The sequence below is a fragment of the Lissotriton vulgaris genome, chromosome 9 (assembly GCF_964263255.1).
Source record: "Lissotriton vulgaris chromosome 9, aLisVul1.2, whole genome shotgun sequence".
Taxonomy (NCBI): domain Eukaryota; kingdom Metazoa; phylum Chordata; class Amphibia; order Caudata; family Salamandridae; genus Lissotriton; species Lissotriton vulgaris.
The window spans coordinates 249842819-249861173 of NC_141697.1; the positions used below are offsets into that span (position 1 = coordinate 249842819).

Here is an 18355-nt window from a genome sequence, read left to right on the forward strand (position 1 = left end):
TTTAAATGTACATACATACTAATAACTGGCTACATGCTTTGATTCCAACAACATTTAGATGCATCTTGGCACCAGGCGTAGTTAGAGAAAATGCATTAAGTTTTCACCCATAGATTGGAGTAAAATCAATTCTCAGAACCCGAACATGTATTAATGCAATGTGTAGTAATGTGTCACTGTCACATTTATCCAACGTATGTCAAAATCTAATTTCTGCAAAATGGCCATAAAATGTTATTGGTTCAGAAACACTTACCCCAGCAGAATGTAGCCTAAACACCATACTGCCAAAATCCCCAAGTATACAAAGAACGCAATGAGGATAGCTAAAAAAAGGTAAACATAGACATACATTACTACAAACACACGATACTGTGAGCTGCACTGATTATGATACTGTTAAACTGTTTAAGACAGAGACAAAAGCAAATGTTACCTACCTGTAACATAGGTTCCAATCGTGCATCATCTTTTTTTAACTATTTTGGCTATTTGCCTTGACTTTTAAATTATGAGAAATGTAAGGAAATAGCTCAAAAAGGTGCAAAAGTGGGTCTTGATGCACGTTATTCATACCAAGCCAGAAGTGATGTAACTATTGTCAGAGAATGCACACATCAAGACTGTTGACCAGCAGCCATATCTTTGAGAATGCCAGGCTTGGGATGTGCTCCACACGTCTACTCTGGCTCTATTGCACTAAGCAGACTGCTAAAAGTTACTAAAGTTTTAATTTATAAATTTCGTTTGTCGCACACATATCGCCTATGCTACTTTGGAGTGGACCCTGCAGCCCATTAGAGCAACATTACACAACTTAGTCATAGAGGCTACTGGGAGGAAGGTCCTCTGTATGGCTTCGTGAAGCATTACTGGCCTGCTGTTGTACATTTGTGCATGGTCCAGTGTGTTTTCCTCTAGTGAATTTGATAAATAAGCAAACCCATTGCGGGTCCTCCAGGTTACCTGACTTTGGGACATTAAAGCAGGGAGGAGCTACACCCAACTTTTGAGTCACTGACTTCTGTACTTTCTACCCAGGTTGTGTGGATATTAACGATGGTGGCAGTACATTTTATAATCTGGGGCTCGTTTAGACGGGCTTACCTTCCGGAATCGGGTACCAGTACACAAAGAAAGTCACTGTTCCTTGTAGAGGAGGAAAGAGAAAGAAACTTTTTTTCGTGTGCCACTCTATCTGTGGGGGACAGTGTGTCCTCATCATAAGGCCCTCACACACCCCGAAGGATGTCATGCTTCATCATTTGGGCTTTGCTCTTCGTCGGGCCGGCGCTGCAATGCCCTACGGGTCCCCCGAAGGGTCTCTTTATCAGAGATCTTTTGATGAGAAGCTGTTTGGGTGCTTGGGTGTAAGTGGCAGCGAAGTCTAATGTGGTGTGCTAAAAAATGACTGGAGGGAGAGTGGGTACTATTTATTAGGGTGATCCCTCTGTCATTGTTAAAACAAAGTGAGTAGTGATGCTCTAGGGCATATTATGTCCCTCTGTAGCTGAGTATATGTCCCTAATGGACATATATAACAGTCAACATGTTTCGCACTGTATGTGGCCTCAGAAGGAGATCCAAAGCGCTTCTTCAGGACCAAAAGAAGGTACATTTTAGTATCAATGGCAGCCTGAGATAACCAGTACCACTAAGTTTGTAGAAGGGAGTAGCGTTTCCCTTAATATTAGAGTCAGGACCTCATGAGATCAGTGAGGACACTCGGGAAGGTTCTCCCGTAGTATCAGGGCCGATCCACCTGCGTGCTTCTCCCTGCCTCCGCCTTCCAGCATTGCCAGGGGAAAGTTTAGTCCTGTCCCCATTACAGGAGTTCTTTGTCATGTCGGGGGCTTGCATGAAGGATGCCTACAGTGAATGGCATATGTGTGTGTGGGTTTATGATGTGCATGAACTAATGTGTGTTGGAGTCAATTGCACTCCATGTCTTCGTGCTGTACAATAAAGTGATCTTCAGGGGCTAGTGTTGTCCTTTCAGATATGCCATCCATACCCTATGTAGGCATCTCCGGTCTTCCTCCTCAAAACCAGATACGCTTGTGAGGAGGGCAGAAGGTAACCAGAAACTGCCATTTGTTGTAACAGAGATTTTCCCCTGATTGTGAAACCCACTCCTTGCCCGTTTCCTGCTTGTCACCAACATGCTTATGTGAACGGGTTGCCTGAAGGAACTATTACAGATTTTCTTGAATCAGCCTAAACAGGTGACAGGAAGGACAGAGTAAAAGGTAGGCTGCACAAATGGGCTTCAAGAGTGGGAAAAATACTCACTGTGCATTGGAAGAGCACCAGGACTTTCAAAAGGTGAAGCCTCCTCTGACTAACCTATGCTAATGATCTCACTTGAAGCCACACCGAAATTAAGGTAATGAGATTGGAGGATGCAACTGTGACTTTGCCTGGAGTTACGTGAGATTTAGACTTGAAGTACATTATTGCAATAACTTGGTTGACATCGTAGATGAAAGACTGACATGGAAGTCCTCACTTATTTCAGATCTATGACTAAATCCTATATGGAAGTACTGCTTAAAAAGGAAGCTCCTGACTGGGAAATTGGCAGGTGCAGCCCTTGGCTAAAGCACATAATTTGAAAGGGTTGCCATTATTAACATTTGGGGGCTGCAATCTAGGCTCAGAAGATGAGGGCTGTGCTTGACTTATTAGGTTTATTTTAAAACAGGCAATGGTCCTGAGAAAGGCACTTTCTATACAAGCCATTAGGCTTGAACCACAACACACTGCCATATCACTTTGAGCATTTCAACACACAGTGTATGGTGATAATATTGCATCAACCTTATATTGGCAAACTCATACGTGGAGTAATCGGAGAATTCCTTAGGACTTTGATGACTACTTCCCACTGGCCGGGACGGAATTACAACTGGCGTAGAGGTTCAAAGTGATTTGACATTGAAAGACAGCCCTGAGGAATTCATGGGTAACTGTCCCAGACGACGAAACCCGTTTTGGCTGGACAACTAAGGAAGAAAATAAAGACCAAAGAAAATCGATTTAGAATTGCGTTTGATTATATGATTGCAATAGGCTGTTTAATGATTTCACTGTGTGCTCAGGTAGCGTGTTGTTGTTGAGGTAGAATCTTTTTCATCACATTGACGGGGTTTGGGTGGATCCCCCTCCCTTGGAGCACCACTATAAGATACAATTAGTCTGGATGCACCTGTAAATAATGAGCGCTAATTCCACATGGTGGTCCATCACCAACCACGTATCAATCATTAGGCTTGAATGCTTGATGTGCTTTGCCAAGGCAAGACTGCTTCATCAATGCACCTTCTTTTTGACATAAAAAGTACTGGCACCCATGATTTGTCATACCTCTATGGAAAAGTTTCTACTAAGTTCTACTGAAAGCTCCGAGGTGCTTGTTAACTGTAGAAACTTTGAATTTTGAGATATGGTTAAGGATGGATTTATTACAAAGGCATAATTTATAGTTTCTCTAAAAACAAAAAAACATAAGTGCCTTTCAGACAAGAAGAGGGCATATTTACATCAATAATGCTATTTTGAAGGTTCTTTTACTATATTTTTGCCTCACAATAGTACCCTACCTTTAGATCTCTAATAGAGAAACGTCATTATGATTTTTACCTGAACCACTGTCTGCTGGTTAAGCACATGGGAAAATATGCTATTGCCAAATTCTATGGCGAGGGAGACAGGCCGGGGCGGTATTGGCCGCTCTAACCCGATGCAAGAGGGATGGGAAGGGGGTCTCCGAATTGGATGATGGAAACGACACTCTCCTGAAAGATCCTTCTGACATAGCCAATACATTTAGTCCGTATTATAGGGATTTGTATAGTTCACACATCACAGTAGACAAGTCGGCTATTCTTGATTACCTGGTGCATGTGCAACTGCCGTGGATAACTAACTCTCATAGAGAATACCCGATGAGACCGCTAGACGCAACTGAAATTCGCATTGCTTTGAATTCTATGTGAGATGGTAGTGCTCCAGGTATAGATGGACTCACTGTCCCTTTTTACAAAACGTACATAGACATCTTGTTGCCTTATCTCAGTAGATTATTTGAAGAAATAGCAGACACCGGTATAATGCCACAATCCATGAGGTAGGCGCTCATAGTCACACTATTAAAACCTGACAAACACCCCCAAATGTGCTCTTCCTATAGACCACTCTCACTCCTGGATTATGGACACAAAAATATTTTCTAAAATTCTTGCTAGTAGACTTTCTCCTCTACTCCCCATTCTCGTCGGCCCGGAGCAAGCAGGCTTTTTGCCCGGAAGTACGCAAACCCCAAAAATACGGACGCTATTTGGTGTTATACAACATGTCTGGACTGAACTGAAAGCCGCCTCTATTTTTGGGACACCGAAAAGGCGTTTGACTCAGCGGAGGGGACCTTTATGATGACTGTACTGCGCAGGATGGGGCTGGGGGATTGGTTTCCGTATTATATAATCAACCTACAGCTAGGGTTAGAACTGGTAATTATGTCTCATTCCCATTTCCAATATCTCGGGCACAAGACAGGAGTGCCCCCTCTCACCGATATTCTACGCCATAGTTGCAGAACCCTTGCTGTGCGCACTGAGGGAATATCATGGGCATCGGGGAATTTGTTTTCCCAACTACAATTTGATTGTGTCAGCTTCCGCTGACGATATGTTACTGTATGCTCGAGATCCCGCCATCAACCTTTCCCCTCTAATTCGCGACGTCATAAAATTCAGAGGAATATCAGGGTTAAACATCAATTCGAACAAATCCATCATTTGTCCGCTAACTCCCTCGATGGTCACTTTCGACCTAGATTCCCCAGTACAATGGCTAACAAGTCGGTTAGATACTTGGGCATTCAGGTCCACACAGACTCTGAATTAGTGCTGCAGGTCAACTATGGGAGGGCAATCACTAAACTAGAGGGTGATATAGAGAAGTGGATTAAATTGCCACTCTCTCTGGCAGGCCGCATATCGTTGATGAAGATGATAGTCCTGCCTAGATTGTTGTCCTCTTCAACAACATACCTATGGTGATTCCAGGGCACTTCTTCAAAAGACTCAAAGCTCTGATGGTTAGGCTGTCGTGGGCCGAAAAAGCTCCTAGGGTCAAGATGGATACTCTTACGCTTCCATATTCTATGGGTGGGCTAGGCGCCCTGGATCTCAATGTATACTATAGAGCCGCTCAGTGCTTACAATCTTATTTCTGGTGCCACAGACCGCACACTCTCCCTCACCTCCTGATAGAGAGAATGGCGTCTGACCCGTCTCCGCTCCCTAGGCAACCTACTCAGCCCCCAATCAGGCATTATGGTGTTCTCGACTCTATTACCTAAACGGTTCACGCATGGGGCGAACTATCAAAAAGGCAGGCGTCTACTCTGCTTTATTCCCCTCTGCTCCCACTGGGTTGGTGTCAATGGTTCTCATTGGGTTCTAAAGTAGCTGCGACTCACTCGCTTAGGAATGTTCAGATCCAAAATATGGGGAATGTCTTCTCTGAGGGTAGAGCTCAGACTTGGTACGAGGTTGCCACTGAAAACCACAGTGCTAGCACACTAGTGCAATTTCATTATTTTAGGGCACGTCCTGCCCTGAGGGCGCTGCTTGGAGATGAATATTCAGAGCCTCCGGCTCTATCGTCTTTCACGTACCTTCTACGTGCCAAATTCCCGTATAAATTGGTCTCCAATACATACACCATGTCCCAGGAATACTATTGTTCTAATTACTCTCCCCCAAGAGCGCAGTGGCAGCCTACCAGGAGGTTCTCATTGATGATAGTCAAAGGAGGTACTGCTGCGAGATCACCCAGGGTCTTTAAATGGCAGGCTTAGACTAATACATTTTAAGTTTTGAAATAGAACTTATTATACACCGGCACGTCTCCACATATACAGGTTAAGAGACTCTGATAATTGTGAGCACTGTGGCGCAAGTGGTACAGATTTTTTACACATGGCATAGGCATGTACTCGGATTGCGGCCTTTTGGAACCAGATTTTTAATGAGTTATGTCAGATTGTGGGTATCCCGCTTGCCCCTGACCCTCTATTGGGATACACAAAACCTCAGCCTAAAGGGGTTAGGAAACTTCTGGGTTTGGGCTTTCTTCTGGCTAAGAGGCGGATAGCAATGAGTGGGCGCACGGGCCCCCTCCTTCAAATTCAGAGTGGAAAAAATACATGACTTTTTGCAATATGCAATCTGAAACATATAGCGAGCTAATGCCTCCACAGAGCTGCCCCAAGAACTTCTGGGGGTTGTATAAACAGCACCTTTTGTCAAGGGAGGGAGAAGAATCGAATGATGCTTAAATTCATTGTGCTGTATGCTATCACTCAAATTATAATGTGTTGTTGTGGGTGATTCTGATGTACATAGTATGTTTAATGGGAGTGATGTCCGTTGGAAAATATTAGTTGTTGAGCTGTATTAGTCGTCATGTTGCAACTGAGCCTGCTGCATATTTCACTGGCCATCTTCTTTGTGATGTTTTCATTTCTTTTTACTGATCGCTTGATTTCCCAACTACTATGATGTTACCAATACAGATCTATGTACACTGCTGTGAACTGTCAAATTAAATCAATACATCAATATTTAAAAAAAACACTGTCTATGACAATGGCAACTGGACTAACATCCTCCTTATGCCAGACATATGGAAGCAGTTTGCTTTGTTTTTCCTTCTTTATTGCATAACATTTACCCCACTGTGAAACTGCCAAATGTATCATGATGTACTGAGAGTATTTTTGAAAATGTTAATAAAAATATTTTTTTTAAAACAACAACAAAAAACACTGTCTATTGTATTACAGTGTTTCTAACTTTTAAGTCCAGACCACCTGCTTGAGTCAGCCTTTACTGCTCGACCCACCTACCCGCAGAGAGTCAAGTGTTTAAAAGAAGCACTCGTTCAGTTTGAGGGCAACTGTACGGCGGCACCAGGACACCAACGGCAAACAACATTTGCCCTAACAGTTACTGCCCAGTAGCCTCTCCCTGTCCTAGAACACCAAGAAAAGGTCACACAGAGACACTGCCTGAAGCACCTCAAATAAGAATTAAAAAACTTAATTGGAAATACGATTGGCAATTGAAAAACAAAGTAAATATAAACATTGACTTTTACATCATGAGCGGTTATTTCCAATGTGTCTCACTCTATTGCCAACCCCATTCCTCCTGTGTTCTATTAATATACAGCAATTTTAATATCAACCAGCATGTATATCGACTACACAAAATCGACTATCAATAAAGTAAGGATATGTGGATTTAAGAACAGTTAATCTAGGCTGTCCTACATATGCTTACCTTGACGTTAAATTAGGTGTCAATTACGCTGGATTGAAAAATGTGTAGGTCAATATTATTGGTCTCAATATTGTAATATACAACCATTTCTCACTCTAAATCTTCCAGATTTCCTACTACCGTTAACGGGTGTCTTTGATAATAAACCGGGATAATGGTGACTACACTGTTTGGTAAATATGGAAACCCACTTAATTAATGTGTCTACTAAAAACCTTGTGTGTTTCAGCAGATCAATTCTTGAATATAACTTTTTTTTTAAACAGAGGCTACTGTTTGTTGTCATTGCTTGCAGTTTGAGTGGACAGCAACACTTTTTGGCTGAGAAAAAAACGATATCCTAATCTTGATAAAACAGAGCTGATCCAGTAAAAATATCTCCGCCTACCTATCCTGGGACTGTAAACAGTAGGCGTACTAAAGCTCTCAATTGTAGGGGCTTGTTCATTCCTTAGGTTAGTGACTTTGCTTTTCTGATTTAAAATGTTACGACATATTCTCTTTTCCTCTCCTCACCAAACAAAGAGCTCTGAACACTTTGTTACCATCTCGGTTTGACCAAGGGAATAGGTTCACCTTTGTCATCTAACCCTTTCAGTATCTGGGTGTTTTGAAAAATTTGCAATTATGTTGTTCAAAGAGGTTTACAACCTTTGTTTTAAGGCGCAGCCAAACAAACTTGACTTGAACAATATGAGGCTCATTTAGAGCACTGCTACAAACCCAAGGTTAATGCTTCCCATGATCATACCATTACCGCAGTCTGGAGGAGCTGTATTACCACTTGTTTAGGAGATATGTATCCATAAATCTGTAATAATCATGGCAATATCACATGTTTTACAGCATTCAGGCGCAGCCACCTGTATGGGTGGTAATCTGTCACGATCTTGCAAGCTTTAAAGGAGCTTAACTGCATTATTCAAAACTCTAAGAATGATTGACATGTGTGCTAACAAGATACTGAACATTAGTCCAGTTAACCAGGGTTATGCTATATTCAGTCTGACAATATCATAAATGGGTAAATTTTATAGGCATGCAGTCTACACCTATCTGCAATGTGTGCATACCAATAAGTAAGCACAATCACTGATAGTGGTACACGGTTGGTGTGGTGACTGATGCACCTCCGAAAGCAAGCACGCAGACTGTCATGCGCACTTAGCCTTTTTCCACCGTACTGTGATGTAAAGCTGAGTGGAGAAACCAACAGGGGCTCCCACTCTATGTCTGAGTGCCGAACCGAGGCGCTCAGACAAATACCAGCACTGCTCACAAGCTGGGAATAGCATTTCCAGCATGTGAGCAGCGCTAGGATTGGGAGCTGGGAGCCTACGCAGTGTGCACCATGCTCCTGACACGGACGCCGGGATACAGAGGAAGGCGGCAATTGGAGCAGGTAAGTGCACTTTTGTTTATTTTGTAATTGTCTTTTTTTGTGTTCCTCCTCCCACCACACCAACATTTCACAGTACGAGGAGTCACTACTGGAATGTAGGAGATAAAAACAAATCCTTAAAGTCTACTTTTTGGCAATACCTCACCAACAATAACCTTGTTGCTGTGCTTTTACAGACAAGATGGGAGGGTGGGTGCAACACAGCAATGGGGTGATATTTAATGGGTGAAGCAGCACAAGAGGGAGAAAGCTAGCAAAAACATGCACTCTCATGGAGTGCTGAATGAAAATTAAAAAGTAGTATCTTAAATGTGAGCAGTGGAGGGATACAAGTCAGCCGATCAAAAGGAGGCTGCGCTCCGGGAGGGAAAAAGACAAAAAGAGGAAGGCAAACCATTGAAAAAGAAGCAAGCAAATGAGAGTGACAACAAAGCCAAACAATGGTAAGCAGTGGGAAGAATGTAAACCTGTGGTTAGCTCACAATAGATCTTTCGCAACCAGACAGCTTGTGCTATCTGGTGGGCTCTACCTTAAACAAAAAAAAAGTTTGACAAAAAGTAAACTGGAAGGGACCCGACTGCTGGGTGGATGGGTGGAGGAACAGAAAGTGAAGGGAGGAGAAATGGGAGTTGGAGGTGTATTGAAAGAAAATGGTTCTTTTCAGCCACTGCAAAGCAAGGATTGACGTCAGCAGTAGCAGGCTGCATTACACAGTTAGAACACTGAGAGACTGATTTACTTCTGCAAGGGAAAAACAGAAGAAGAGGGAGAAAAGCCATTGAATCAGGAGATAGACAACCAAGACACCCACCCATGACAAGAGGTGAGCAAAATCCCTCTTTAAGTATTCAGTTCAGTTCAGTTCAACTTTATTCGGATACAATAGTAGCCATAAAAGTACAGAATATAAATACATCACAATGATTGAAAAGATAAAAAAATTCCATGTACATATATCCCAAATAGCTAGTGCACGAATATAAATACATCATAATGATTAAAAAAGGTAAAATTCCATATACATATATCCTAAGTGGCTAGTGCAAGAACGATCATATTGATATATACAACTAATTGATTAAAACAGTTTGCGTAAATATCAAGAAACCATCATAGACCTATTCTCTTCTTGCTGGATTGCTGAGCAATTAACAGTTCCCCAAATCTCTGCACAATATGTTGCCACTGGGGCGCATTGTAGTTTATATATTTTCTGTACTGCTAAAAGACCACCCGTGGTCTTAGGGCGGGGTAAGCTTAAAATTGAGTTGGTGCCCTTTGAGAACTTGATCCTGGCGTGAGCTAAGTGCTCTCTCCATGAGCCGTTCGCAGCAAAGGCCAACCCTAAGTAAACAAATGATTTCACGAGGTCAGTTTTTGACCATCTATTGTAATCGTTCCTAATTCGGGCTTACCAGGGCAACTACTCCTAAGAAAAGATTATTTAAAATTTACCCGAAGGTCTAGCTCTTTCACATAATTATGAACATTTTGTACAAGAAGACGCAAAGAATTTGGGGTACGGCCTATGAGAACTGCATCGTCTGCGTAGAGAAGTACCGGGATGGGCTCTTTATTAACTTTTTTTTTTTTTTTTTTTTATTGTTCAGCTTGACACCATATTTGATACATGTAATTCATATCTTACGGCAATCCATAAACAAATTAAAAACTCAACATAATTGCACTTTAAGAATATACAGAAAAAAGAAAGAAGAGAAAGAAGAGCAAGAAGAATTGCAATATTCAATTATTTATCCACTGTACAAGTGGAGCCCATATTTTCGCCCCCCTCTCTCGTCTCCTCTTCCCCCCTCTTTGAAATACTGCTGATTCCAGATTGTAAAGGGCCAAGAACCTTGCTCGCCAATTAACAAAAGTTGGGGGGATAGGATTAATCCATTCAGAGGTTATAGTTAACCGAATAACAGACATCGCTATACACAAGAAAGCAGCTTCATGCGTTGATCCAGTAAACAAACAGTCATTTTCACAGACCGTTATGACTAACTCGGCTGAGGTAGCCACAGAGATCTTAAGAGCACTAGTAATAAAAAGTTGAATTTCTTGCAGAAACTTACTCAATTTCGGACATGTGAAAAACATATGTATATCATTAGCAGCTGATTGGCCACATCTTGGGCACCCATGGGCCCTAGAACCCCCCCATTTAGAAATCTTAGCCGGGGTAATATACAGATCAAAGAGAGCCATATAACTTTGAGAGCGTAAGCTCCCCGAAATTAAAACTGAGTTAGCTAACTCCAGTGCTGATGGAATGTCAATGCCAATTTGACCAAACTTGGAATCCAATCTCGAATTTTGGAGAGAAAGATCGTCTGGCAGCCCTGCTAATAAATTCTGATACAAGTCCCCAATGCGCATTTTCCTGAAAATACAGTCCATAAGTGAGATTTTACCCAATGTGGTTGATGTACACTGCTGGAGGTTACCAATATAGCTACGTACCTGTAAATATTTAAAATATTCATGTGTACCTAATCCATATTTTTCTTTTAAAAACGAAAAAGAAGCCAAGTTACCATCAATGACTAGGTCTCCCAAAGTACAGATGCCTTGTGCTCTCCACCTAATAGTGACACAGTCCTGAAAGATGGGAGGTAGAAACCTAGCAGCCGCCAGGCATGTATAAAAAGTATAATTAGGAATAGCCCATCTTGAACTTCGTTTTTTTATAGTAACTGGGATCCCCTTAGCGTCCTCACCCAGCCCTATCTCAAAAATAGAGGGGGAGCAAGCTGTTGGAATTGAGGCTCTTGACCTGAACAGAGGTATAGCTAGATGTTGCAGCAAGGCTGCCCAGTTATACAGAAGCAAATCGGGGACTGCCCCCCCACCCCTGTTCAATGGTAAATACATCCACTTGGCCGCCCTACGAGTAGCATGATAGCCCCAAAGAAATCTATTACAGCAGCTTTGTGCTCGAGTTAAGCTGGCCTTTGCAAATTCCAGAGGAATAGTCCTAAACATATACAAAAACTTAGGTAAAACAAGCATTTTCAAAACATTCCTCCTACCAAATAAAGAGAGATGCAACTTATCCAATCTAGTTAAAGTAACATTCACTGCTTGAATAATTGGCAAAATATTTATTTCTGGTAAAAGTCCCACTGCTGCTACAATTTCGATCCCCAAGTATTTAGCACTTTGTACCACCGGAGCGTCCAAAGGACCCATATTAGTTGTTTGTATGACCTGGGTTTTCTGAACATTAAGCTTATATCCTGACAATTGACCGTAAGAATCTGCCACTCTCTGTAGAGCTGTAAATGCAGATGACACGTTCGTGGTTAAAACAACAATATCGTCAGCCTACGCCAATGCTTTAAATTCATGTTCATTGATTTTAACTGGAACTATACTTGGGGAGGACTCTATTTTGTTAATAAACGGATCAATATATAAAGAAAAAAGCAGGGGTGAGCAGGGATACCCCTGCCTAGTGCCCCTACCAATGTCAAAAGGGCTTGAGAGTAGGCCTGATATAGATAGCATTGCACGTGGGGTAATATACATTGATTGTATAGCCTGTATAAAGCTTGGAGAAAAGCCCTTCCATCGCAGAACCCTCCATAGAAACCCCCAGGCAACCCTATTGAACGCCTTTTCAGCGTCCAATAGGATTAGCCCTAAAGGAGAATCCGTGACTTGAGCCCTAATAAAGCTATAACTCTGCGGACATGATCCGCCGTATCCCTTCCCGGGATAAAGCCATGTTGATGGATTGAGACCAAAGGAGATATAACTGATGCAAGCCTAACTGCGAGGATCTTTGAAAATAGTTTGCTGTCCGTATTGATCGGACGATATGAGGCCGGGTCCAGATCTGGCTTATCTTTTTTCTTAATCAAAATAATAGTTGTCAAATGCCACGAGTCCGGAGTGATCCCCAGCTGGGCTTGCCTCAAAGTTGTTAAAAGATCTTGTTGAATCTCTGCCCGAAATATGGAGTAGAATTCTAACGGAATAAAATCAGGTCCAGCTGCTTTACCTTAAGCCAGAGAGTTTAATGCTATTTCTACCTCATCCCACTCTATAGGAGCGGCGAGGACAGAATTCTGGGATTTAGAGAGTTTTTGCGTGTTAAGATCGGCCACAAAGGTATCAAATTCCTGCCCTATAGTAATCTCACTAACATCCTCAATATACAAAGACTGATAAAATTCTGAAAAAACAGCTAATACCCCTTCCGGAGTGTCGTGGACCTGTCCCCTAGTGTCTTGTATCTTACCAATGCGATTGACTAAACTCGCTGCAGAAGTCGCTTGGCGAGGACCCTACCAGATCTTTCTCCAAACTCGAACATTGTCGAGCGGTACTGTAGATATTTAGCAGTGAGGTCCTGGCCCAAGAATTCAAGAAGGGAGGACTTAATACAAGCCACAAGGGATTGAATACAATCAATGCGATCTCCATCCCTAATCGCATTCGTAAGCTGAATCGCTGCCTGGCGTAATTCATCAATGCGGACATTAGTCTGTGTCTGAATCAGTTTCTGACGATAAAATGAAACACTTTTGGTCTTGCCAAGGAGTGCGGCTTTGAATGTATCCCACAGGACCTGACTAGAAACCGAACCCCTATTAATTTAAAAAAACCCTGTTATCCAGGTCCTCATATGATCAACATACAATTTATCCAAGAATAATTTCCTTTCGAATGTCCATGATTTTGGAGTTCTTACTTGGGTTTTTAAAGTACACACAACTGTTAACAAATTATGATCAGAAATGATTCTAGGCATCATTGTTATTGAAGTAGAATCTGCAACTTGATCTGACGCCAAAAAATAATCTAAGCGCACCATTTTTTTATGAGGAGCTGAGAAATAGGTGAGCCATCAAGATTCCTACAATGATGAAACCACAGGTCAACCATTGAGTGTTCTTGCACAATAGCTTGCATAGCCCGAAAGACCCTGGGTTTCAGACCCACATATTTCTGACCTTCAACCAGATTAAAGCTAGCAGGTAAATTAATATTAAAATCCCTGCACGAATATACCGGGTGAGGCCATAAGGCTAGCTCTATATTTAAGTAATCCAAAACCGTGGGGTCATCGGAATTTGAACTGTATACGTGCATACAGTAAAAGACATACCGTTAATAACCAGTTCAACCAGAGCCCATCTCCCCACAGTATCCTGTTTAGATCTTACACACATACCCACTCCACGTTTTAACAGTATGGCTACCCCCCTTATCATGGAAGATTGTTGTGAGCATGCTACTAAGTCAAACCCAGGGAATTTAAGCAACTTCGATTATTCCATGGTACATGCGTCTCTTGTAGACACACAACCTCCAGACGAAGACCCTGAATAATTCGAGAAAACAGAGCACGCTTCTTGCCATTATTCAGGCCACAGACGTTCCATGAAGATATATTTATTTTACCTAAAGCCATTACAGTGCGTATGCATTTTCATCAATATAGAAAATAATTTGCTGTAATCATACATGATTGCCTAAACTAAAAGACCGGTTTTTCAAGCTGAAATTTTTAAAATGCGCCCCCAACCCCCACCAGGCCCCCCCCCTGCCCTGCCACCTACCCCCCACCCCCTGCCCTGCCACCTACCCCCCACCCCCCGTCCCCCACCCCCCAGTCTAGGCAACAGGACCAAAGTCCGATTGATGGAGGAACTGGTGTGAGGAAAGCACTTCTCAAAGCCACCGTCCAAAACAAAATAGAGAAAAAGACAACATTTTTGTTTTCAACCAAAATGCAATATGTCCCCCATAGAGGAACACCTAACAATGCACTTCATTACAAAACTTCCCTAATTTTCCCCTACCGAAGCACAAGCGCTCAAAGAGAAAGAGAGAGAAAAAAAAAAAAGGAAAGAAAGAAAAAGACCAGGAATTTATACTGTACAATCATATTCATGTATATAAGGACATTTCATAGATTCACATTGAGTCCAAAAATACTTTAGCCTGAATTTCAGACTCGAAAAATCTGGTCTGATCTTGATAGATAACCTTCAACTTAGAAGGGAAGAGTAAAAAAACCTGCGCCCCCTTTGCCTGAAAGGGAGCTATAAGCTGACGGAGCTGCCACCTCCGTTCAACTGTAGTTGGACAAAAATCTGGTCTAACAAAAAATTGGCATCCCTTCTCTGATCTCTGTTTATCTGGCCTTGCCAGATCATAAACTCTTTCCATAGCTAGAAAATTTTGAAAACAAATTAGAATAGCACAGGGTCTGTTGTTAGCTTGATCTGATCTTGGTTTGATTTTGAACGGAAAACGATGAGCAGTAGCGGACCCCCCCTCCCCTAGCGCCTTGAGACCCTCCGGGTGAGTAGTGTGCTATATAAATGCTTTGATTGATTGATTGATTGATTGGGCACGTTGGATTTCCAACTGTCAGTCCCAGTCTTTCACTTCCGGGAATGCCTCTGCAAAAAGATCCGCAACAAATTGCCGGATATCTGACCCTTCAATGCTCTCGGGCACCCCCAAAATCCTTAGATTATTGCGACGTGCGCGATTTTCCATGTCCACCAGTTTCATTTGGATGTCAAGCCTCTGGGACTGAATTGCGTCAATCATTGATTTTTCAGTTATTGCCTCGTCTTCGAGCATAGAAATCCGCGTTTCTGCCTCTGTAATCCTGGTTGCAATATCCGAGCAGGACTTCATCACTCTACGCAATGAGTTTTGTATTCTACGACATGACCCTTGTGCCCAAGCACTCTCCTGTCGTGTCTCCTCCCGATGAGCCATTATCGTCTGATACAAAATAGCTAGCGTCATCCCACCCGGAGGAAGATCCACGTTAGAGTCCTGATTGCTTAAGGGCGGAAAGGGAGAATTCTCCTGTGTCCCGGGATGAGCCGAGAATGAATAGTCCCAGGCTAATGGTCCAGCGTTTAAAGGATTGCTAGTCTCTTGCAGCAACTTGAGAACTGTAGGGAGCCCCTCGCCATTCAGTACCTCATTTGCGCGCCAGGCCCCCAATTCGCTGCCCTCCTCATCCGACCAATCCTTATCCAACCCAACCTCATCTGCAGAGGACTCGGTGTGCTCAGAAAGAGAAAAGAAGTTGTCTGCCTCTGAGTCAGGAACATTGTTTGAAGGGACAGGGACTACATCTCCCACAATCCCGCTGGACCGTGCACATAAGACCAAAGTGGAGTCAGACAGTACAGCTTGCTCCCCGGTACTTACAGGCACTACCAGTGAAGCTATCGCCCTCCCCCCACCCCTCCCCCCCGGCGGTATTTGCAGTATTTGCAGACAAAATAGGCTTAGCTTTACTGATCGCACCAGCAGAATTCAGCAGAGCCGGAGTCTGATGACCTTTGCCTGCCAAGCCTCCGCGAGTCTTGAACATCGCCGGTACAGGTGGAGGAGGTGCCTTCACATTCACGTTCTTTGCGGGCTTACCGGCGTCAGTCTGGAGTTTTTTGCTGGGCTCGGCTTGAGGTGACGATGTAGCCGCTGCTGCCGTTTGCTCCCCACCTTCAGAGCATATTTCGGCAAGCTTTGACCCTTTGGCGGCATTGTAACTCCGCTGTGACTTCACCGAAGGCTTTGATAGGAGTGAGGCTGCCGCCAAGAAGCTGAGACACTGAAACCGGAGAGACGCTGCGCCGATACCAACCAGTGCGGTGAGATGTTGTGCCAAATAAAACACCGCCAAAGCATATCCTTTCATATCAGACGTAGCATGAGTCACTGCACAGCCCCGCGTATGCTATCTCACAATGGACGGCTCATTCCGAGGAAGAGCTTGCTGAGACCAGCTCACTCAGCCAGCGTACTGGCCGCCATCTTGCCTCTGCCACCTGGGTTCTTTATTAACATATGGGACATCTTTAGTAGCCATTTTCAGAGAGGTATTCAGCCCGTTGATATATATGATAAAAAGCAGGGGTGCCAACATGCATCCTTGTCTGACATCCCTGCCAATGTCAATGGTCCCCGAAACCTCTCCTCCCATCCCTCTCCTCACTTAAGCATGGAGGTCTCTGTGTAAGTATGCTAGGAAATTAACCAATGTTTCATCCAGCCCACATGCCAAAAGGATGGCCCACAGCTTTGACCTATTAACTAGATCAAAAGCTGTGGACAAATCCATAAAGGCCATATAGATGGGGGTCCTCCTTGCAATAGTATATTTTCCCACAATTAAGTTTAGATTAAGGCATTGTTCGACGGTTCCCACCTTTCCCCTGAACCCCAGCTGGCATGGGTCCAAAATAGCATTTTCTTCTGTCCATCCCACACTTTTATTGTATAAGACTCTTCCTAAAATTTTAAGGGTGTTATCTATAAGGGAGATGGGTCTATAATTGCACGGAAGGGATCTATCTCCCTTCTTAAAAACAGGGACTATAATGCTTCTTGCCCAGGTCTCAGGTATTTTAGTCAAAGTTAAATTATTAAAAGCATTGAAAAGTAGAGGGGCCCAAAAAGACGGGTTCCACTTAATTAAATTGATGGGAAGCCCATCTGGGCCCGGCGCCTTATTAGCTAAACTCTGGTTAATAGCTTCCATGACTTCTAAAATACTTATATCTATGGGGGCCGGGCTACCTGGGGTGAAAGTTGCCTCGCATGGGGGTGGGGGGGTATAGATACCCGTGAAATGTTCCACCCATACCTCTCTGGCTATATTACAGCTAATCTGTGTCGCGGACTGGCCCATAGAACGGACGTCCCTAACTGCTGCCCAAAAAAAGTTGCCCTTATTCTGGCCAGCAGCCTCAGACAGTTTATACCAACGGTCAATCAGGAGGTCCTTCTTCCTGTCGTTAATTACTTTTGTATAATTTTATCTGGCCAGTTTAACCTGTTGTGCACCTCGGGTGGCTGAGAGGGCCCTAGGTAAATTCCGGTTTGCTTGTGAGCAATCCTGGTTGAATCATCTGGGGTTAGGTGCTACTTCTGGACAGAGTTTGGAAAGGAGGATTTTGACCGTTCTACAGATCTTCCCAAAATCCCCAATTATATGTCCCGGTGGTCGATCTAGTGAGATGCAGGTCTCAATATGGCACATATTGTCCCCTGCAAATTTTCTGAATATTTCAGAGTTGTCAACCCCCCTCCAACATAATCTTAAATTGTCGGTTGACACTATTAAATTTGTGGCCCCACATTCGGTCTGAAAAGTGGGCCTTTGGGCGGTGTGTATTACTATCTTAATGGGGTTATGATCTCCGAAATCACTAAGCACCACCTTGGCAGATGCCAGTTGCTTTTCTATCAGGGGGCATAAAAAAATAAAATCTATGATAGAGCTGCAACCCCTTCCCCATAGGTTGGATGATTGTTTATCGTTGACCCCGTGACCAGGTCCATAACATTGGACAAATTATGTGATCTTATGAACCGGTTCAGTTCTCTACCTCTGCTTGTCGATTGACTATAATAAGCCGGTCCTTTTTCAAAATGTGTATCCAGTAATTTGGCATTAAAATCCCCCCACAGTATAAAGCCCAATGAATCCCCATTATTTGGCTGATTGTCCAAATCTGATATAAAATCAAAGAGCTTTATAAAACTCTTATTTGGAACTGACTGAAAATCATTGTTATAAAAGTTTATCAGTGGTTTGAGACGCGATGA

The 18355-nt window shown here is 43.1% G+C and overlaps 1 protein-coding gene across 1 annotated transcript in view; it reads right to left on the reverse strand.

The window, feature by feature from the left end:
* Positions 1-18355, reverse strand: part of HGSNAT (heparan-alpha-glucosaminide N-acetyltransferase) — a 580634-nt gene that overhangs the window by 359920 nt on the left and 202359 nt on the right. The window contains exon 5 of the mRNA XM_086937464.1: positions 257-326. Within this exon, the coding sequence (XP_086793590.1) occupies positions 257-326 (70 nt within the window). The remainder of the gene's footprint in view (positions 1-256; positions 327-18355) is intronic.